Here is a 22298-nt window from a genome sequence, read left to right as displayed (position 1 = left end):
AATGACATTTTTCTTTTTAAACTCGGGGTAGAGAGAGAAAGAGAGAGAGAGAGAGAGAGAGAGGGAGGAGAGAGAGAGAGAGAGAGAGAGAGAGAGAGGGAGGAGAGAGAGAGAGAGAGAGAGAGAGAGAGAGAGGAGAGGAAATCTGATTCCAAACGGCTCTATAAGGAAGAACAGAGTGTAATGAGGAAAAACACAGGTTACAAAATGTCTTCAAGACAAAGCACATGTGGACATAGGAGGGGGGGTTGCAGCCAGCCGCTGATGGAGGAGGGTGGAGCGTACAGCTCAGCTCACCTCCTCCAGCTTCCTCTGGGTGGAGGAGGGGAGGGGCCAACAGAGGTGGTGAAGCAGAACTGTTGCTTCTCTCTGCAGTGTCAGTCCAGTCTGATGTCATGAGACGGCCTTGATAGTCCTGAACAGGGACAAGCTCCCAGGGGGACGGGTGTGAGGAGACATGGGGAAGGACAGAGCCTCCGTTCTAACGTCCACCTCCAGGAGAAATAGAAAGACAGTCCAGCCTTCAGCGACTGGACGTCTGAGGGACTCTGAATGGACATCAGATTTGTTTTGGGTCAGGACGTCTTCGTCTTTCTCTCGTCCTCCAGTCTCTGGTCTCCATGCTGCTCCTAATCTGTGGCCATTTAAGCGTTCCAGCAGAGCTCTGAGTTGGTTTATCACATGAGTGTGAGCGTCCAAAGCCCTGCAGTCCCTCAGGGACGATTGGCAGCCGTCCCAATGCAGCTGCCAGCGTCTTCTCCACTTGGTGATAGATCAGGAACCCAGCAGCTCCAATCAGCAGCAGACCTGTTATCATGAACCCATTATGGAGAGGTCTTCCACCTCCTCCATGGAAAGAATGGACAGACACACCATCCTCCAGCTGTCCCAGGAGTCCAACGTGTATCCGGCAGCAAACGTCCCATCAGGACATGTGGGCTGTCCCTCGTCTGATCGTCTTGTTGTATAATGTGGTGGATTGAGACCAGCTGATCAGTTCCATGGTTCCAGTTAGGATACCAGTACCAGTTTATTTAAAACACTAAATACATATATTGGACAGTTCATATTGAATAGTTGGACTCCAGGGGTTTCTATGGAGAAACTAACCTGGAATTATAAACTGGCTGATCTTTTTAAAAATGTTATTTCGTGAATCAAATGCAACGTTTCTCTTTTCTCTTGAGAAGTTAAATGTTCCCTCCTGCTCTTACAGAGACTAGGCCTGGTCATTTCATTTAGAACCAGAACCACCAGAACTAATCATCCGGTAAGGTTTTTAGGTTTTTTTTAAATAAACATATGTGAATGGTATATGCAGTATTCTTATATTATTATATTATATATATACATTAACATAAAAACAAAAACAAAATGACAACATCAACAAAACAGGGACCATCCCTTCTCTTCCTCCTCCTCTATCCTTTCCTTCCTATGATTATAGTTTTTTCTCACTAAGTGAGTAGTACTGATAAGTTTTATTAAAATATGGGATGAAGTCTGCAAACATCTTGGACTAGTAACTAGTTTCTCACCCAAACAGCTCTGAGTCAGAACAACGTCACACCCCTGACTCTGGATGAGTTTTTCTGGAGTCTGGAAGAAAGGACCACCCGGAGGACGGTCATGTTAATGGATCCCTGATGTGTTTCAGGACCATGGAAGGAACAGATAAGCTTCTAGAGGGATGGAGGAAACAGATCAGCTTCTAGAGGGATGGAGGGAACAGATCAGCTTCTAGAGAGATGGAGGGAATAGATCAACTTCTAGAGGGATGGAGGAAACAGATCAGCTTCTAGAGGGAACAGATCAGCTTCTAGAGAGATGGAGGGAACAGATCAGCTTCTAGAGAGAGATGGTGGGAATAGATCAGCTTCTATAGAGCTGGGGAACAGATGGAGGGAGAGGGATGGAGGGAACAGATCAGCTTCTGGAGGGATGGAGGTAACAGATCAGCTTCTAGAGAGAGATGGAGGGAACAAATCAGCTTCTAGAGGGATGGAAGGAAGAGAACAACTTCTAGAGGGATGGAGGGAACAGGTCAGCTTCTAGAGATAGATGGAGGGAATAGATCAGCTTCTAGAGGGATGGGGGAACAGATTCGCTTTGAGAGAGAGATGGAGGGAACAGATCAGCTTCTAGAGGGATGGATGAAACGGATCAGCTTCTAGAGAGAGATGGAGGTAGCAGATCAGCTTCTACAGGGTTGGAGGAAACAGATCAACTTCTAGAGAGAGATGGAGGGAACAGGTCAGCTTCTGGAGAAAGATGGAGGGAATAGATCAACTTTGAGAGAGGGATGGAGGGAACACATCAGCTTCTAGAGAGAGATGGAGGGAATAGATCAACTTTGAGAGAAAGATGGAGGTAGCAGATCAGCTTCTGGAGGGTTGGAGGAAACAGATCAGCTTCTAGAGGGTTGGAGGAAATAGATAAGCTTCTAGAGGGATGGAGGGAACAGATCAGCTTCTAGAAAGAGATGGAGGGAACAGATCCGCTTCTCGAGGGATGGAGGGAACACATCAGCTTCTAGAGAGAGATGGAGGGAACAGATCAGCTTCTAGAGAGATGGAGGGAACAAATCAGCTTCTCGAGGAATGGAAGGAACAGATCAACTTCTAGAGGGATGGAGGGAACAGGTCAGCTTCTAGAGATAGATGGAGGGAATAGATCAGCTTCTACAGAGAGATGGAGGGAACAGATCAGCTTCTAGAGGGATGGGGGAACAGATTCGCTTTGAGAGAGAGATGGAGGTAGCAGATCAGCTTCTGCAGGGTTGGAGGAAACAGATCAGCTTCTAGAGGGTTGGAGGAAATAGATCAGCTTCTAGAGGGATGGAGGGAACAGATCAGCTTCTAGAGGGATGGACGAAATGGATCAGCTTCTAGAGAGAGATGGAGGTAGCAGATCAGCTTCTACAGGGTTGGAGGAAACAGATCAGGTTCTAGAGGGTTGGAGGGAACAGGTCAGCTTCTAGAGATAGATGGAGGGAATAGATCAGCTTCTAGAGGGATGGGGGAACAGATTTGCTTCTAGAAAGAGATGGAAGGAACAGATCAGCTTCTCGAGGGATGGAGGGAACAGATCAGCTTCTAGAAAGAGATGGAGGGAACAGATCAGCTCCTCGAGGGATGGAGGGAACAGATCAGCTTCTAGAGGGACGGAGGGAACAGATCAGCTTCTAGAGAGATAGGGGGAACAGATCAGCTTCTAGCGAGAGATGGAGGGAATAGATCAGCTTCTAGAGAGATGGAGGGAAAATATCAGCTTCTAGAGGGATGGAGGAAATGGATCAGCTTCTAGAGAGAGATGGAGGTAGCAGATCAGCTTCTACAGGGTTGGAGGAAACAGATCAGCTTCTAGAGGGTTGGAGGGAACAGATCAGCTTCTAGAGGGACGGAGGGAACAGATCAGCTTCTAGAGAGATAGGGGGAACAGATCAGCTTCTAGCGAGAGATGGAGGGAATAGATCAGCTTCTAGAGAGATGGAGGGAAAATATCAGCTTCTAGAGGGATGGAGGAAATGGATCAGCTTCTAGAGAGAGATGGAGGTAGCAGATCAGCTTCTACAGGGTTGGAGGAAACAGATCAGCTTCTAGAGGGTTGGAGGGAACAGATCAGCTTCTAGCGATAGATGGAGGGAACAAATCAGCTTCTAGCGAGAGATGGAGGGAATAGATCAGCTTCTAGCGAGTGATGGAGGGAATAAATCAACTTCTAGAGAGAGATGGAGGGAACAGGTCAGCTTCTGGAGAGAGATGGAGGGAATAGATCAACTTTGAGAGAGAGATGGAGGTAGCAGATCAGCTTCTGGAGGGTTGGAGGAAACACATCAGCTTCTACAGGGTTGGAGGGAACAGATCAGCTTCTAGAGGGATGGAGGGAACAGATTAGCTTCTAGCGATAGATGGAGGGAACAAATCAGCTTCTAGAGAGAGATGGAGGGAACAGATCAGCTTCTAGAGAGAGATGGAGGGAACAAATCAGCTTCTTAAAGGGATGGAAGGAACAGATCAGCTTCTAGAGGGATGGAGGGAACAGATCAACTTCTAGAGAGATAGGGGGAACAGATCAGCTTCTACAGAGAGATGGAGGGAATAGATCAGCTTCTAGAGGGATGGAGGAAGTGGATCAGCTTCTAGAGAGAGATGGAGGTAGCAGATCAGCTTCTACAGGGTTGGAGGAAACAGATCAGCTTCTAGAGGGATGGAGGGAACAGATCAGCTTCTAGCGAGAGATGGAGGGAATAGATCAGCTTCTAGAGGGATGGAGGGAACAGATCAACTTCTGGAGGGATGGAGGTAACAGATCAGCTTCTAGAGAGAGATGGAGGGAACAAATCAGCTTCTAGAGGGATGGAAGGAAGAGAACAACTTCTAGAGGGATGGAGGGATCAGGTCAGCTTCTAGAGATAGATGGAGGGAATAGATCAGCTTCTAGAGGGATGGGGGAACAGATTCGCTTTGAGAGAGAGATGGAGGGAAAAGATCAGCTTTGAGAGAGAGATGGAAGGAACAGCTCAACTTCTAGAGGGATGGAGGGAACAGGTCAGCTTCTAGAGATAGATGGAGGGAATAGATCAGCTTCTAGAGGGATGGGGGAACAGATTCGCTTTGAGAGAGAGATGGAGGGAACAGATCAGCTTCTAGAGGGATGGATGAAACGGATCAGCTTCTAGAGAGAGATGGAGGTAGCAGATCAGCTTCTACAGGGTTGGAGGAAACAGATCAACTTCTAGAGAGAGATGGAGGGAACAGGTCAGCTTCTGGAGAAAGATGGAGGGAATAGATCAACTTTGAGAGAGGGATGGAGGGAACACATCAGCTTCTAGAGAGAGATGGAGGGAATAGATCAACTTTGAGAGAAAGATGGAGGTAGCAGATCAGCTTCTGGAGGGTTGGAGGAAACAGATCAGCTTCTAGAGGGTTGGAGGAAATAGATAAGCTTCTAGAGGGAGATGGAGGGAACAGATCAGCTTCTAGAAAGAGATGGAGGGAACAGATCCGCTTCTCGAGGGATGGAGGGAACACATCAGCTTCTAGAGAGAGATGGAGGGAACAGATCAGCTTCTAGAGAGATGGAGGGAACAAATCAGCTTCTCGAGGAATGGAAGGAACAGCTCAACTTCTAGAGGGATGGAGGGAACAGGTCAGCTTCTAGAGATAGATGGAGGGAATAGATCAGCTTCTACAGAGAGATGGAGGGAACAGATCAGCTTCTAGAGGGATGGGGGAACAGATTCGCTTTGAGAGAGAGATGGAGGTAGCAGATCAGCTTCTGCAGGGTTGGAGGAAACAGATCAGCTTCTAGAGGGTTGGAGGAAATAGATCAGCTTCTAGAGGGATGGAGGGAACAGATCAGCTTCTAGAGGGATGGACGAAATGGATCAGCTTCTAGAGAGAGATGGAGGTAGCAGATCAGCTTCTACAGGGTTGGAGGAAACAGATCAGGTTCTAGAGGGTTGGAGGGAACAGGTCAGCTTCTAGAGATAGATGGAGGGAATAGATCAGCTTCTAGAGGGATGGGGGAACAGATTCGCTTTGAGAGAGAGATGGAGGTAGCAGATCAGCTTCTGCAGGGTTGGATGAAACAGATCAGCTTCTAGAGGGATGGAGGGAACAGATTTGCTTCTAGAAAGAGATGGAAGGAACAGATCAGCTTCTCGAGGGATGGAGGGAACAGATCAGCTTCTAGAAAGAGATGGAGGGAACAGATCAGCTCCTCGAGGGATGGAGGGAACAGATCAGCTTCTAGAGGGACGGAGGGAACAGATCAGCTTCTAGAGAGATAGGGGGAACAGATCAGCTTCTAGCGAGAGATGGAGGGAATAGATCAGCTTCTAGAGAGATGGAGGGAAAATATCAGCTTCTAGAGGGATGGAGGAAATGGATCAGCTTCTAGAGAGAGATGGAGGTAGCAGATCAGCTTCTACAGGGTTGGAGGAAACAGATCAGCTTCTAGAGGGTTGGAGGGAACAGATCAGCTTCTAGCGATAGATGGAGGGAACAAATCAGCTTCTAGCGAGAGATGGAGGGAATAGATCAGCTTCTAGCGAGTGATGGAGGGAATAGATCAACTTCTAGAGAGAGATGGAGGGAACAGGTCAGCTTCTGGAGAGAGATGGAGGGAATAGATCACCTTTGAGAGAGAGATGGAGGTAGCAGATCAGCTTCTGGAGGGTTGGAGGAAACACATCAGCTTCTACAGGGTTGGAGGGAACAGATCAGCTTCTAGAGGGATGGAGGGAACAGATTAGCTTCTAGCGATAGATGGAGGGAACAAATCAGCTTCTAGAGAGAGATGGAGGGAACAGATCAGCTTCTAGAGAGAGATGGAGGGAACAAATCAGCTTCTTAAAGGGATGGAAGGAACAGATCAGCTTCTAGAGGGATGGAGGGAACAGATCAACTTCTAGAGAGATAGGGGGAACAGATCAGCTTCTACAGAGAGATGGAGGGAATAGATCAGCTTCTAGAGAGATGGAGGGAAAATATCAGCTTCTAGAGGGATGGAGGAAGTGGATCAGCTTCTAGAGAGAGATGGAGGTAGCAGATCAGCTTCTACAGGGTTGGAGGAAACAGATCAGCTTCTAGAGGGATGGAGGGAACAGATCAGCTTCTAGCGAGAGATGGAGGGAATAGATCAGCTTCTAGAGGGATGGAGGGAACAGATCAACTTCTAGAGAGAGATGGAGGGAACAGGTCAGCTTCTGGAGAGAGATGGAGGGAATAGATCAACTTTGAGAGAGAGATGGAGGGAATAGATCAACTTTGAGAGAGAGATGGAGGTAGCAGATCAGCTTCTGGAGGGTTGGAGGAAACAGATCAGCTTCTACAGGGTTGGAGGGAACAGATCAACTTCTAGAGAGAGATGGAGGGAACAGGTCAGCTTCTGGAGAGAGATGGAGGGAATAGATCAACTTTGAGAGAGAGATGGAGGTAGCAGATCAGCTTCTGGAGGGTTGGAGGAAACAGATCAGCTTCTAGAGGGATGGAGGGAACAGATTAGCTTCTAGCGAGAGATGGAGGGAACAAATCAGCTTCTAGAGGGATGGAGGGAACAGATCAGCTTCTAGAGGGATGGAGGGAACAGATCAGCTTCTCGAGGAATGGAGGGAACAGATCAGCTTCTAGAGAGAGATGGAGACAACAAATCAGCTTCTAGAGGGATGGAAGGAACAGATCAACTTCTAGAGGGATGGAGGGAACAGGTCATCTTCTAGAGATAGATGGAGGGAATGGATCAGCTTCTACAGAGAGATGGAGGGAACAGATCAGGGCCCTGGGGACGGGGTGCTTTCCCCTCCCTTGTGGGGGTGCCCACCTTTCAATAACTCCTTCAGGAAGCCTCCAAACACCTTTTCTTAACTCCTTTAGGAAGCCTCCTAACACCTTTCACTAACTCCTTTAGGAAGACTCCTAACTCCTTTAGGAAGCCTCCTAACACCTTTAGGAAGCCTCCTAACACCTTTCCTTAACACCTTTAGGAAGCCTCCTAACACCTTTCATTAACTCCTTTAGGAAGCCTCCTAACTCCTTTAGGAAGCCTCCTAACACCTTTCACTAACTCCTTTAGGAAGCTCCCTAACACCTTTCACTAACTCCTTTAGGAAGCCTCCTAACTCCTTTAGGAAGACTCCTAACACCTTCCTTAACCCCGTGACGTCATCCAGGGGTTCTGGTCATAGTTTACCTATAGATTGATCATCGTGAACTCAGTTGAACTCCAGCAGGCCAGTACACACTCCGCCCGGCAGGGGGCAGCGTGGCTGAGCGCTCCAGGATTTAATGTCCTCATACCTGCTGAGCGTGAAGGTGGCCTGACGGGAGACTGACTGAGTCTGTCAATCTAAACCACACACACACACGCGCGCAATGCCTTCCCCGATCCCCGTCACCCGCCTGCTGCCTAAAGACCTGTTCCCGTCGGTGGAGCTGGGCAGCTGCAGCAGCCCGCTCTTACACCTCGGTGCCGGTCCGTCCCTGCAGGTCCCGGCTCAGCGGTTCCCCAGCAGAGCCGCCGGGCGCCTCTGGTCGTCGGTGATCCAGTGGAAGCAGCTGCGCTCGGTGCAGCCAGTAGGCTCCGGGGGCTTCGGGTCCGTGTACAAGGCGGAGTACCTGGGCAGCACGGTGGCCCTGAAGAACGTGAAGAAGAGCTCCAAGAACGCGCTGGCCTCGCGCCAGAGCTTCTGGGCCGAACTGAACGCTGCGCACCTGAGCCACCGCAACATCGTGCGCGTCATCGCCGCCACGACGTGCGTCCCCGCGGACTTCGGGGACGAGAGCAGCATCGGGGCCATCCTGATGGAGTTCGTAGGGAGCAGGAACCTGCAGCAGGTGATCTATGGCAGACCGGAGGAGCCCCTGCTGGCCGACACGTGGCTCCGCTACTCCGCGGACATCGCGCGCGGCCTGGGCTTCCTGCACGCGCACCGCGTCCTGCACCTGGACGTAAAACCAGCCAACGTGCTGGTGTCGGCTCAGGACGTGTGCAAGCTCGTGGACTTCGGCTGCTCCGTGAAGCTGGAGCCCGGGTGTGAGGTGAGCCCCGTCAGCCCGCACCGGAGTCACGTGTGCGGAACGTACACGCACCGCGCACCGGAGCTCCTGAGGGGGGAGGCGGTGTCCTCCCGGGCCGACGTCTTCTCCTTCGGCATCACGCTGTGGCAGCTGGTCACCAGAGAGCCGCCGTACACCGGAGACCGGCAGCACGTGCTGTACGCGGTGGTGGCGCACCACCTGCGGCCTCCGGTGAGCCACCACCCGGCCTTCCTGTCGGAGCGCGGCCGGCGCTGCGCCACGCTGCTCAGCCGCTGCTGGAGCGCCCAGGCCCCGGACAGACCGAGCGCACCTGAGCTGCTGGAGCAGATAGAGCAGCTGAAGCGGGTAGAGCAGCTGGAGCAGGTGAAGACGGGTGAAGGACAGAAAATGGATTCATCTTTAATGCCGCAAAGTTTTGCTTCTGTTCAGGCGACAGAAAACTAACTGGTCTGACTTTGTTTTAACAGTTTCTCTTAACCTGTAAAATGTTTTGTGAAGTTTTATTTGCTGCATCAGTGTTGTAATGTGGAACGTCTGACGGTTTTCATTAAAATTATTTTTATACTACAGTGTTTGGGGCGTATTGTAATTAAAGACATAATTTTATTTTAAAAGTAAAAACACTAATTGGATTTGTTTTAAAGTCCTTTTCTTGCTTCTGTGTCGAGTTTACATGATCTGAAAAACCATGTCCGTTTCCATGGAAACACCAATGATGTAGTTGAGTGGTTCACTGAGGTCACTCACAGGTCACTGCTTTAACAACAAGAGCACAACACAGACTGCTTTTCTGGTTTATTCACAAACCTCGTTTCAGTTCTGGAGCAGAGAACAGGACAAACCGCTGAATCAAACTTCCCTTCCAGAACGTTGGGTCTGATCCAGGCCCAGAACTGATCCAGACCACAGGTGACACTCAGACAGACAACACAGCGACAGAAACACAAAGACATCAGGGTTGTAACGTGCAGGAGCTTCTCCTCCAGCGGGTCACTGGCTTCAGAGCATTTTCTAGTCAAGCTGCTGAAGGAGCCTACAACTGTTTGAGGACGTCTCCATGGAAACCAAGGACACTGATCGAGGTGCTGCTCTTGGTCCAAGTCCTGGTCAAGGACCTGGAGTAATAACAATCCAACATGGTAGTTTTATTTTGAGTCACCGTAATAACAATCCAACTACAGGGGCTGTGGAGTCACTAGAGGGACTGTGGAGTCAGTGGAGGAGCTGCAGAGTCTCAAGAGGGGCTGTAGAGTCACAACAGGGACTGTGGAGTCCCTGGAAGGGCTGAAGAGTCTCTTGAGGGAATGTAGAGTCTCTGGAGGAGCTGTAGAGTCACTGGAGGGGTTGTAGAGTATCAAGAGGAGCTGTAGAGTCTGGAGGGGCTGTAGAGTCATTAGAGGGGCTGTAGAGTCACTAGAGGGACTGTGAAGACTAGAGGAGCTGCAGAGTCTCTGGAGGGGTTGTAGAGTAGAGGACCTGTAGAGTCTCTGGAGGGGCTGTAGAGTCTCTTGAGGGAATGTAGAGTCTCTGGAGGAGCTGTAGAGTCACTGGAGGGGTTGTAGAGTATCAAGAGGAGCTGTAGAGTCTGGAGGGGCTGTAGAGTCACTAGAGGGACTGTGAAGACTAGAGGAGCTGCAGAGTCTCTGGAGGGGTTGTAGAGTAGAGGACCTGTAGAGTCTCTGGAGGGGCTGTAGAGTCTCTTGAGGGAATGTAGAGTCTCTGGAGGAGCTGTAGAGTCACTGGAGGGGTTGTAGAGTATCAAGAGGAGCTGTAGAGTCTGGAGGGGCTGTAGAGTCACTAGAGGGACTGTGAAGACTAGAGGAGCTGCAGAGTCTCTGGAGGGGTTGTAGAGTCTTTAGAGGACCTGTAGAGTCTCTGGAGGGGCTGTAGAGTCTCTGGGGGGACTGTAGAGTCTCTGGGGGGGGGGGGGGGGGGGGGGGGCTGTAGAGTCACTAGAGGGACTGCAGAGTCACACCTGGCTGCACAGCTGCAGGTTGCACATACAAGGTCACATGATGGTGACTCTCTCTGGAGAAAAGTGAGCAGCGGAGCCCACCGGCTCCAGACGGCGACACCTGGAATCCCTGCTGTCCACACCTCTTCTGATCCGGTGCAGCTTCCGGGCCACGCAGGGAAGCAGCATCAGCATCTTCCCAAATATGACGCACACTGGCAGGGCCAGGGCCACCACGAAGCTGGGGGGCAGGTAGAAACGGTAGGCCTCCTCTTCAAAGGCTCGCTTCCAGCCGAACAGCAGGCCGTGGAGGGTGGCGATCAGCAGGGCGATGTAGCCCAGCGTGGACTGAAGGAAAGACCAGTGGAAACAGGCTGAGATCACACATGATCTACATGATCAATATAATCTACACAATCAATATGATCTACATCATCAATATGATCTACATGATCAATATAATCTACACAATCAATATGATCTACATCATCAATATGATCTACATGATCAATATAATCTACATGATCAATATGATCTACATGATTAATATGATCTACATGATCTACATGATCAATATAATCTACACAATCAATATGATCTACATCATCAATATGATCAATATAATCTACACAATCAATATGATCTACATGATCTACATGATCAATATAATCTACACAATCAATATGATCTACATCATCAATATGATCAATATAATCTACATGATCTACATGATCAATATAATCTACATGATCTACATGATCAATATAATCTACATGATCTACATGATTAATATGATCTACACGATCAATATGATCCACATGATCAATATGATCTACAGCAGTGGTCTCCCAGCTGCTCCACCTTTGGCCCGGCCCCCTCAACAATACCAGAGACGCATTTACATTTTTTGTTCATGTGTGTAGCCGGGGGGGAAAACTGTTCCCATAATCCACCACGCCGGCAGGTGGCGCTGTTTCCATTGGGACGACCTCCATCGGGTCCATTGTTTTGTCTCAGTCACCAGAGAAACCCGGAAGTGAGACGCCATCCTGCTTGACCGTTTTATGGTTGTGGTTTCTGGGACATTAAGGACGTCTTTAATAAAGGTAATATGTTGTAAAATGCAGCAGGCGGTGTGAAATACCATGCGATGGACATTTAAAGTAATTAGTGACCGAATTCTGTGGACTGCTGCTCACTGACGTGTTTGTATTTGTTGAATGTTAATAGAGCGTTAGTCCGTGTTGAAGGCCGAGAGCATGGCGTAGCGCCCTGCCGCCATGTTGTTTTGTGCTCCTGGACAGACGCACGTTCGTACCAGCGCCACACGGTTACTGTGACATGGAAGGTAAAGTTGTTTCCTGTGACTCTGTGGGTGGTTTGTGTTCCAGGGAGGAGCTGTTAGAGACATCGTTCTGCCCAGAGAGGTTTTCACTCGATGCTTCGGCTCAGTAAGGCAGACTAGAGGAGTCTGGAGATGAGTTCCAGTGCGTAGAGGCGAGTCCTCCACTGGTACTAGTTTGGTTTGGTTTCTGTAAGAATTAGACAACAGCAGGTCTTCTCCTTATTTTATTTCTCTTATTACATTTAAATTGAACACCAATTGTTCTGTTCAGAATAAAGACCCCAACATGATATAGTTCTGTGTCCAGGTCACCAGGCTACATACACAGTACCTGACTAAAATATAGAACCACCCATTTTTAGGGGGTAAATTATTTTTTAGAGTCGCTAAATAAGAATCAAGACTGAATGTTTTTTGTTGTTATACTTTACACTTACCTACACTTTTGTGTTTTCTAAGAAGGTCTTCTTTGAAAGATATCAACATTTTACTTGTCCATTAGTAACTTTTACCTGTTATGTAACAAAAAGTTAAAGTTCCATGTACTTTTATTGTGTGAAGAACCCGGAGAGGGTTATTTGGTTATCTGGTTATCTGGTTATCTGGTTATCTGTGACTTTCTGGAAAACAATCCATTTTTAGGTTAGACTGCGATCGTCACACCTTTTCTGTTACAAACTGACCCGGCCCCCGTCAGAGGAGGGGAAAGTTATGTGGCCCTCACAGGAACAAGTTTAGGGCCCCCTGATCTACATGATCAATATGATCCACATGATCAATATGATCTACATGATCAATATGATCCACATGATCAATATGATCCACATGATCAATATGATCCACATGATCAATATGATCTACATGATCTACATGATTAATATGATCTACATGATCAATATGATCTACATGATCAATATGATCCACATGATCAATATGATCTACATGATCAATATGGTCAACCAATTGAATAATCAATATGATTAACCGACCATTTATCCAACCAGTTAACAAATGAACCAATTAACCAACCAATCAATCGATCAACCAACCAATCAACTCCCCCACCTGCTGTAACTGTGAGTGGAGATGTTGAGTGTTGGAGACCAGTGATCAGTATGTCCAGGTGCTGGTACCTGTATGAAGCTGAACTCCCTCCAGGTGAGCGTGCGGTGGACGGAAGGGATGGAGGTGATGGCCAGCAGGGAGAGGAGCCCCAGACTCATCACCCCGAAGGACACGTACATCTCCACCCTCCACACCTCCTCCTCGTTCCATGACTTCTCCACGTTGGCATGGACCTGCCGGCAGTAAGGAGCCACACCTCCGTCAGGTGATGGTGTTCAGTGCTCAGGAGATGGTGATCAGGTACTGACCTGTCAGTAGACGGTGGTACTGACCTACCGGCAGGCGGTGGTACTAACCTGCCAGTAGACGGTGGTACTGACCTGCTGGTCGACGGTGGTACTGACCTGCCAGTAGACGGTGGTACTGACCTGCTGGCTGGCGGTGGTACAGATGTGCCATGAGGCGGTGGTACTGACCTGCCGATAGATGGTGGTACTGACCTGCCGGCAGGCGGTGGTGCTGACCTGTCGGTAGACGGTGGTACTGACCTGCTGGTAGATGGTGGTACTGACCTATCGGCAGGCGGTGGTACTGACCTGCTGGCTGGCAGTGGTACATCCGTGCAATGAGGCGGTGGTACTGACCTGCTGGTAGATAGTGGTACTGACCTGCCGGTAGGCAGTGGTACTGACCTGCCAGTAGATGGAAGTACTGACCTATCGGAAGGCGGTGGTACTGACCTACCGCTAGGCGGTGGTACTGACCTGCTGGCTGGCAGTGGTACTGACCTACCGACAGGTGGTGGTACTGACCTGCCGATAGATGGTGGTACTGACCTGCTGGCTGGCAATGGTACTGACCTGCTGGCAGGCGGTGGTACTGACCTACCGGCAGGCGGTGGTCCTGACCTGCTGGTAGATGGTGGTACTGACCTGCTGGTAGGCGGTGGTACTGACCTACCAGCAGGCGGTTGTACTGACCTGCTGGTAGATGGTGATACTGACCTGCCGGTAGGCAGTGATACTGACCCGCCGCCAGGCGGTGGTACTGACCTGCTGGTAGGCGCTGTTGAGCAGCAGGAAGCGCTCGGCCCTCCGCAAAGGGATGCTCAGGCTGTAGACGACGTGCACGGCGGCCAGGAAGAAGCTGAGCAGGCCCAGCTGCTTGCGGCTCTGCAGCCAGCCGTCCATCCAGGGGGGGAAGTGCCGATACTTGGTTCCGTAGTAGAGCTGGTGGGCGGCGGCCAGCTGCCCCCCCAGGTACACCAGCGCCAGCAGAGTGACGGCCACCGGGGGCAGCGTGCGGTTTACCAGCTCCATGGGGATCTTGTAGAAGTCGCTCTGCCTGAACTTCACGTAGGGGTGGAGCACGTCTCGTACGAAGGAGTAGGCGAAGAAGAAGATGGACAGGGCCACCGCTGCCAGAACCGGGCCCCTCCAGCCCGGGAATAGCTGGACCGCCCGCCTCTCCAGGTCCCTCGACCACGACAGACCCCCAACATCCACCGGACTGAAGTCCAGCTGGCGAGCCAACTCCATGACCTGCTGGCGAGCCTCCATGGAGTCACTGCAGATAAACACCTGGGGGGGGGGGGGGGGGGGGGTTGTTAGGTTCAGGGTCAGGGTCAGAGTCAGGGTCAGGGTCAGGGTCAGACCAGTACCTGGGTGCTGGCGTCTTGGGGCCAGGTCTGCTGGAGGGTCCAGGCTGAGACCAGGTTGAAGCCTTTGACCACCAGGGAGTCCGGCAGCAGGGAGGCCAGAAACTCTGCGTTGGAGTCTGGGTACTGGTCCAGCCTGCGGTTGTTACTGACGTCTACCAGGACCTTTCCTGAGGAGACAGAGACCGGAGACCGCCTGGTCAGACTGGTCTTCCAGGGTCTACCTGGAGGAGTTTACAAGCCCCTGTTACTGTGATGACCTCCGTCACCACCACCTGTTACTGTGACGACCTCCGTCACCACCACCTGTTATTGTGACAACCTCTGTCACCACCTGTTACTGTGACAACCTCCGTCACCACCACCTGTTATTGTGACAACCTCTGTCACCACCTGTTACTGTGACAACCTCCGTCACCACCACCTGTTACTGTGACGACCTCCGTCACCACCTGTTACTGTGACGATCTCTGTCACCACCTGTTACTGTGACAACCCCCGTCACCACCACCTGTTACTGTGACAACCTCCATCACCACCACTGTTACTGTGACAACCTCCGTCACCACCACCTGTTACTGTGACGACCTCCGTCACCACCTGTTACTGTGACGATCTCTGTCACCACCTGTTACTGTGACAACCCCCGTCACCACCACCTGTTACTGTGACAACCTCCATCACCACCACCTGTTACTGTGACAACCTCCGTCACCACCACCTGTTACTGTGACGACCTCCGTCACCACCTGTTACTGTGACGATCTCTGTCACCACCTGTTACTGTGACAACCCCCGTCACCACCACCTGTTACTGTGAAAACCTCCGTCACCACTCCCTGTTACTGTGATGATCTCTGTCACCACCTGTTACTATGACAACCTCCGTCACCACCACCTGTTACTGTGACAACCTCCGTCACCACTCCCTGTTACTGTGACGATCTCTGTCACCACCTGTTACTGTGACAACCTCTGTCACCACCTGTTACTGTGACAAACTCCATCACCACCACCTGTTGCTGTGAAGACCTCCGTCACCACCACCTGTTACTGTGACAACCTCTGTAACCACCTGTTACTGTGACAACCTCCGTCACCACCTATTACTCTGACAACCTCCATCACCACCACCTGTTACTGTGACAACCTCTGTCACCACCACCTGTTACTGTGACAACCTCTGTCACCACCTGCTACTCTGACAACCTCCGTCACCACCACCTGTTACCGTGACAACCTCCGTCACCGCCACCTGTTACTGTGACAACCTCTGTCACCACCTGTTACTCTGCCAACCTCCGTCACCACCACCTGTTACTGTGACGACCTCTGTCTCCACCTGTTACTGTGACGACCTCTGTGTTGCCCCAGTTACTGCTGCTCCACGACCTGCTGCTCTAGGACCTGCTCTGGTTAAACCTGAGGGAGCCACGTACCTTCCAGCAGGTGCTTGAGGTCCCACAGGAAGGAGTAGTTCTCGCGGCGGATGGCAAGGAACACGATGTGAGCTTTGCTCACAGCGTCCTCGTGGTGCGTCACGTCCACCACGTGAGGGAAGGCGTGGGCGGCCATCTTGGGCTGGCGGCTGCCCACCACCACATGGAAGCCACAGCGCAGCAGGCGCACCGTCAGGCACTTGGAGAAGTCGCCCGAGCCCAGGATGGCCACGGTGCGCCGCCCCGGTGAGCGGGATGGTCCCGCCCCCATGGCACCGTTCTTCAGGCCATTGAGCAGCAGACAGGGTGGAGCAGGGTGGAGGTGGTGGGCGGAGGAGGTGGAGAGGTACAGGTGGCTCCTGCTGCTGCCCATCAGAGAGAACGAGTCCATCCTTCTTCTGCTTCTGGTTCAGGGTCTATGAGAACCATGAAGAAACAACCAAACCATGAAGAAACAATCAAAGAGGCCATGATTGGACCAGAGGCCATGATTGGTCCAGAGGCCATGATTGGACCAGAGGCCATGATTGGTCCAGAGGCCATGATTGGTCCAGAAGCAATGATTGGACCAGAGGCCATGATTGGTCCAGAGGCCATGATTGGTCCAGAAGCCATGATTGGTCCAGAGGCCATGATTGGACCAGAGGCTGTGATTGGACCAGAGGCTGTGATTGGTCCAGGGGCCATGATTGGTCCAGAAGCCATGATTGGACCAGAGGCCATGATTGGTCCAGGGGCCATGATTGGACCCGAGGCCGTGATTGGTCCAGGGGCCATGATTGGTCCAGAAGCCATGATTGGACCAGAGGCCATGATTGGTCCCGGGGCCATGATTGGACCAGAGGCTGTGATTGGACCAGAGGCTGTGATTGGTCCAGAGGCTGCGATTGGTCCAGAGGCTGTGATTGGACCAGAGGCTGTGATTGGTCCAGAGGCCGTGATTGGACTAGAGGCCGTGATTGGACCAGAGGCTGTGATTGGTCCAGAGGCCGTGATTGGACTAGAGGCTGTGATTGGTCCAGAGGCCGTGATTGGACTAGAGGCCGTGATTGGACTAGAGGCCGTGATTGGACCAGAGGCTGTGATTGGACCAGAGGCCGTGATTGAACCAGAGGCCATGATTGGACCAGAGGCAGTGATTGGACCGACCCCGAGGGGTCAGAGTCCAGAGTGTGAGGTTTCATTTGAAGTGATTTTGGTGATTTTAAGTAATCTTATGTGATCTTAGTGATTAGTGATTTCTTACTGATTTCACTGCTGTTTCTGAAATGTTTTAAATTGTTGCTTTTAGTTTATATTGTTATTTTTAGCACATTGAGATTCACAAATGTAAAGTGCAATACAAATAAAGTGCATTATTCTGATTATTCTGATTATTCTGATTATTATTACGAGTATTAACCTTGAGCTGCTTGCTGATACCGAGTACTGACACCAGTACTCTATTAAATATATTACATATCGTAAAGTCAAACAATGACTGCGATGTGTCGTTAACCACTAAGCCTCTGGATGATGTAACAGTGTGTGTGTGTGTGTGTGTGTGTGTGTGTGTGTGTGTGTGTGTGTGTGTGTGTGTGTGTGTGTGGTAACGGTTTAGCCTGTTACTGACGTCCTGTGTGTGAGAGACAGACCGTGACCTTCAGTCTGCAGAACTCTGAAGGACGTGTGTGTGTGTGTGTGTGTGTGTGTGTGTGTGTGTGTGTGTGTGTGTGTGTGTGTGTGTGTGTGTGTGTGTGTGTGTGTGTGTGTGTGTGTGTTTGCACCTGTAGCACAGCCCCTGCCAATAACATTGAAAAACGGTCGGCAACACATTCTCGCACACGCACACACACACACACACACACACACACACACACACACACACACACACACACACACACACACACACACGCTCCATGACAGTGCGTGTACTGACCTGTCGTCCAACATGTGTGTGAAGGATGCTGCTCAGTCTAGCTGCTCTCCATCTTCTAGCTGCCCGTCCTCCTCCTCCTCATCATCATCATCCCCCTCCTTCTCTTCATCATCATCTTCCTCCTGCTCCCCGTCTGCAGGCGGGCTGCGTTCACGGTCCTCACAGGAAGCTGGGACACAACAATTTTCTCTTAAAGGAACACACCCCGGAAAAATCTGAGATTATCTTTAATGATGACACTTTAATGCCTGACAACTCGATCCTCTGTCTGTGAACACTCTGATCCACTGTCTGTGAACAATGATCCTCTGTCTGTAAACACTCTGATCCTCTGTCTGTAAACACTCTGATCCTCTGTCTGTGAACAATGATCCTCTGTCTGTAAACACTCTGATCCTCTGTCTGTGAACAATGATCCTCTGTCTGTAAACACTCTGATCCTCTGTCTGTGAACAATGATCCTCTGTCTGTAAACACTCTGATCCTCTGTCTGTAAACACTCTGATCCTCTGTCTGTGAACAATGATCCTCTGTCTGTAAACACTCTGATCCTCTGTCTGTAAACACTCTGATCCTCTGTCTGTGAACAATGATCCTCTGTCTGTAAACACTCTGATCCTCTGTCTGTGAACAATGATCCTCTGTCTGTAAACACTCTGATCCTCTGTCTGTGAACAATGATCCACCACATCACCACATCCCTGTGATTATCAGTGGTACTGTCACTACACAGCAGTCACACAGGAGCAGGGCTCACCAGGGAGTGAACCCCTGTCACCTGCTGCAGCGCCCCCTACTGAGTGTTCTGTAGAAATGGCTCTGCTCAATGCACGCTCCTTTACCAAGAAAACTTTTCTTCTTCAGGACCTGTTCATGAGGGAAAACTTGGACTTCTTCTTCCTCACTGAAACTTGGCAGAGGTCTTCTGAATATACTGCTTTAAATGAACTCTGCTGCTCAGCCCCGCCCCTCAGTCTGCAGCCCCGCCCACCAGACTGCAGCCCCGCCCCTCAGCCTGCAGCCCCGCCTATCAGTCTGCAGCCCCGCCCCTCAGTCTGCAGCCTCGCCCATCCGACTGCAGCCACCCCCTCAAGGCCCCATCATCCTCCATAAGAACAACACCAAAGTCCAGCAGTTCAGGTCCTGCTGAACAAAATGACGTAATTTCCTTCGGCCAGCTCCTTCTGGCTGAAGACATTAGTTTGGGCTGTTCCAACCGTCCTGGCCGAACTATGTAGGAGCTGCTCTGCCGAAACTTCTGCTCTGCCGTGCTGCTCATGTGTTCCAGTTCACTCATGACTATCAGTCATATTTAGCTTGTAACATCGCTACTGTACGAGCACCGCAGCTCAATAAAATGTCACAGTGCAGGCTTACGTGATGCACCTGAACGCATCACGAACAGCTGTCAGCTCCTGTAGTTAGAACCAGAGCAACATGGCGCTCTGACAGACTCTCTTTTATTACTGGAACAGTTCAGAGAAATGTGTTTCTGAAAGCACTGGAGGACAGAAATAAACTGCAGTTGAAAAGTTTAAACGCCGCATTACAGAGGTGTGGCTGTTGCGAGGGGGCGTGGTCTGCTGTGAGGGGGCGTGGCGTGCGAGTTCTGCAGCTTCTTGTATAGGATAGAGTATGAACTGTCCTAGCTGATGTCACTGCTGACTTTACTTCTTTTTCCTATGGGTTCAAAAATGGAGGATGCAGGGGCCTTCAGTCTGCAGCTCCGCCCCTCCGACTGCAGCTCCACCCCTCAGACTTCAGCTCCGCCCCTCAGTCTGCAGCCCCGCCCATAAGACTGCAGCTCCACCCCTCAGACTTCAGCCCCGCCCATCAGACTGCAGCTACATCAGCACACCAAGGCTCTCAGGCCGCGCTGGAGGTCTTGCTGTGGTTTTTAAAAGACATTTTGACAGCCGGTCGGTCGGCACAGAGACTTCCCCTCCTCTGAACTCACAGTAACCAAAGTTGGCCGTGTTTACCCTTTGTACAGTATTTTAATCTGGCGTTTAGAGTTTTTAATCTTCACTTATAATGTTTGAAAAGGTTTTAATTATTGGGGATTTTAATTTTCAGTGATGTTACCTCTCAGGTTGCTCAGGTCATGGACTCACTATGGAAAACATTGGCCTTGAGGATTTACTGCTCACTGATCATAAATGTGTCCTTTTTGGAATTCCCTGTATTCTGGACACCACCGGCTAAACAACACCGCTAACCACCGGCTAAACAACACCGCTAACCACAGCGGAACAACACCGCTAACCACCAGCTAAACAACACCGCTAACCACCGGCTAAACAACACCGCTAACCACCGGCTAAACAACACTGCTAACCACCAGCGGAACAACACCGCTAACCACCAGCGGAACAACACCACTAACCACAGCGGAACAACACCGCTATCCACAGCGGAACAACACCGCTAACCACAGCGGAACAACACCGCTAACCACAGCGGAACAACACCACTAACCACAGCGGAACAACACCGCTAACCACCAGCGGAACAACACCGCTATCCACAGCGGAACAACACCGCTAACCACAGCGGAACAACACCGCTAACCACAGCGGAACAACACCACTAACCACAGCGGAACAACACCGCTAACCACAGCGGAACAACACCGCTAACCACAGCGGAACAACACCACTAACCACAGCGGAACAACACCGCTAACCACAGCGGAACAACACCACTAACCACCAGCGGAACAACACCACTAACCACAGCGGAACAACACCGCTAACCACAGCGGAACAACACCGCTAACCACCAGCGGAACAACACCGCTAACCACAGCGGAACAACACCGCTAACCACAGCGGAACACCACTGGCGAAACAACACCGCTAACCACAGCGGAACACCACTGGCGAAACAACACCGCTAACCACGGAGGAACAACACTGCTAACCATTGGCAGAACAACACCGCTAACCACCGGCTAAACAACACCGCTAACCACAGCGGAACACCACCGCTAACCACCAGCGGAACAACACCGCTAACCACAGCGGAACAACACCACTAACCACCAGCTAAACAACACCGCTAACCACCGGCTAAACAACACCGCTAACCACAGCGGAACAACACCGCTAACCACCAGCGGAACAACACCGCTAACCACAGCGGAACAACACCGCTAACCACCAGCGGAACAACACCGCTAACCACCAGCGGAACAACACCGCTAACCACAGCGGAACAACACCGCTAACCACCAGCGGAACAACACCGCTAACCACAGCGGAACACCACTGGCGAAACAACACCGCTAACCACGGAGGAACAACACTGCTAACCATTGGCGGAACAACACCGCTAACCACGGAGGAACAACACCACTAACCACAGCGGAACAACACCGCTAACCACCAGCGGAACAACACCGCTAACCACAGCGGAACAACACCGCTAACCACCAGCGGAACAACACCGCTAACCACCAGCGGAACAACACGGCTAACCACAGCGGAACAACACCGCTAACCACCAGCGGAACAACACCGCTAACCACAGCGGAACAACACCGCTAACCACCAGCGGAACAACACCGCTAACCACAGCGGAACAACACCGCTAACCACCAGCGGAACAACACCGCTAACCACAGCGGAACAACACCGCTATCCACAGCGGAACAACACCGCTAACCACAGCGGAACAACACCGCTAACCACAGCGGAACAACACCGCTAACCACAGCGGAACAACACCGCTAACCACCAGCGGAACAACACCGCTAACCACAGCGGAACAACACCGCTAACCACCAGCGGAACAACACCGCTAACCACAGCGGAACAACACCGCTAACCACAGCGGAACACCACTGGCGAAACAACACCGCTAACCATGGAGGAACAACACCGCTAACCACAGCGGAACACCACTGGCGAAACAACACCGCTAACCACAGCGGAACACCACTGGCAGAACAACACCGCTAACCACAGCGGAACACCACCGCTAACCACCAGCGGAACAACACCGCTAACCACAGCGGAACAACACCACTAACCACCAGCGGAACAACACCGCTAACCACAGCGGAACAACACCGCTAACCACCAGCGGAACAACACCGCTAACCACCAGCGGAACAACACCGCTAACCACAGCGGAACAACACCGCTAACCACCAGCGGAACAACACCGCTAACCATGGAGGAACAACACTGCTAACCATTGGCGGAACAACACCGCTAACCACCAGCGGAACAACACCGCTAACCACCAGCGGAACAACACCACTAACCACAGCGGAACAACACCGCTAACCACAGCGGAACAACACCACTAACCACAGCGGAACAACACCGCTAACCACAGCGGAACAACACCACTAACCACAGCGGAACAACA

The 22298-nt window shown here is 51.0% G+C and overlaps 2 protein-coding genes across 2 annotated transcripts; one reads left to right on the top strand and one right to left on the bottom strand.

Annotated features, from left to right (window-relative positions):
- The first annotated feature begins 7833 nt into the window (after positions 1 to 7833).
- On the top strand, positions 7834 to 9103 carry mos (v-mos Moloney murine sarcoma viral oncogene homolog). Its single transcript, XM_080489924.1, has one exon. It carries the CDS (start codon positions 7878 to 7880, stop codon positions 8985 to 8987), a length of 1110 nt encoding a protein of 369 aa, XP_080346050.1. The 5' UTR covers positions 7834 to 7877; the 3' UTR covers positions 8988 to 9103.
- Positions 9104 to 9323: 220 nt separating this feature from the next.
- Positions 9324 to 18028, bottom strand: steap2 (STEAP family member 2, metalloreductase). The gene is made up of 6 exons (XM_080489923.1): positions 17922 to 18028; positions 16004 to 16419; positions 14568 to 14734; positions 13960 to 14487; positions 12976 to 13140; positions 9324 to 10845 (listed from the first exon to the last, which is right to left on the bottom strand). Exons 2-6 carry the CDS (start codon positions 16392 to 16394, stop codon positions 10552 to 10554), a joined length of 1545 nt encoding a protein of 514 aa, XP_080346049.1. The 5' UTR covers positions 16395 to 16419; positions 17922 to 18028; the 3' UTR covers positions 9324 to 10551.
- Between the last annotated feature and the right edge of the window lie 4270 nt (positions 18029 to 22298).

This window comes from Lipophrys pholis (assembly GCF_963383615.2).
Source record: "Lipophrys pholis genome assembly, chromosome: 20".
Taxonomy (NCBI): Eukaryota; Metazoa; Chordata; class Actinopteri; order Blenniiformes; family Blenniidae; genus Lipophrys; species Lipophrys pholis.
This window is presented reverse-complemented; position numbering and strand designations above follow the sequence as displayed.

What these genes read in the sequence shown, in the direction of transcription:
- steap2 (XM_080489923.1), bottom strand. Translation starts at nt 16,394, where the DNA reads ATGGACTCGTTCTCTCTGATGGGCAGCAGCAGGAGCCACCTGTACCTC. An exon ending in CCCAAGACGCCAGCACCCAG is followed by an intron (nt 14,488 to 14,567) that starts GTACTGGTCTGA and finishes CCCCCCCCCCAG; the next exon opens with GTGTTTATCTGCAGTGACTC. An exon ending in GGGAGTTCAGCTTCATACAG is followed by an intron (nt 10,846 to 12,975) that starts GTACCAGCACCT and finishes TCTTTCCTTCAG; the next exon opens with TCCACGCTGGGCTACATCGC.
- mos (XM_080489924.1), top strand. Translation starts at nt 7,878, where the DNA reads ATGCCTTCCCCGATCCCCGTCACCCGCCTGCTGCCTAAAGACCTGTTC.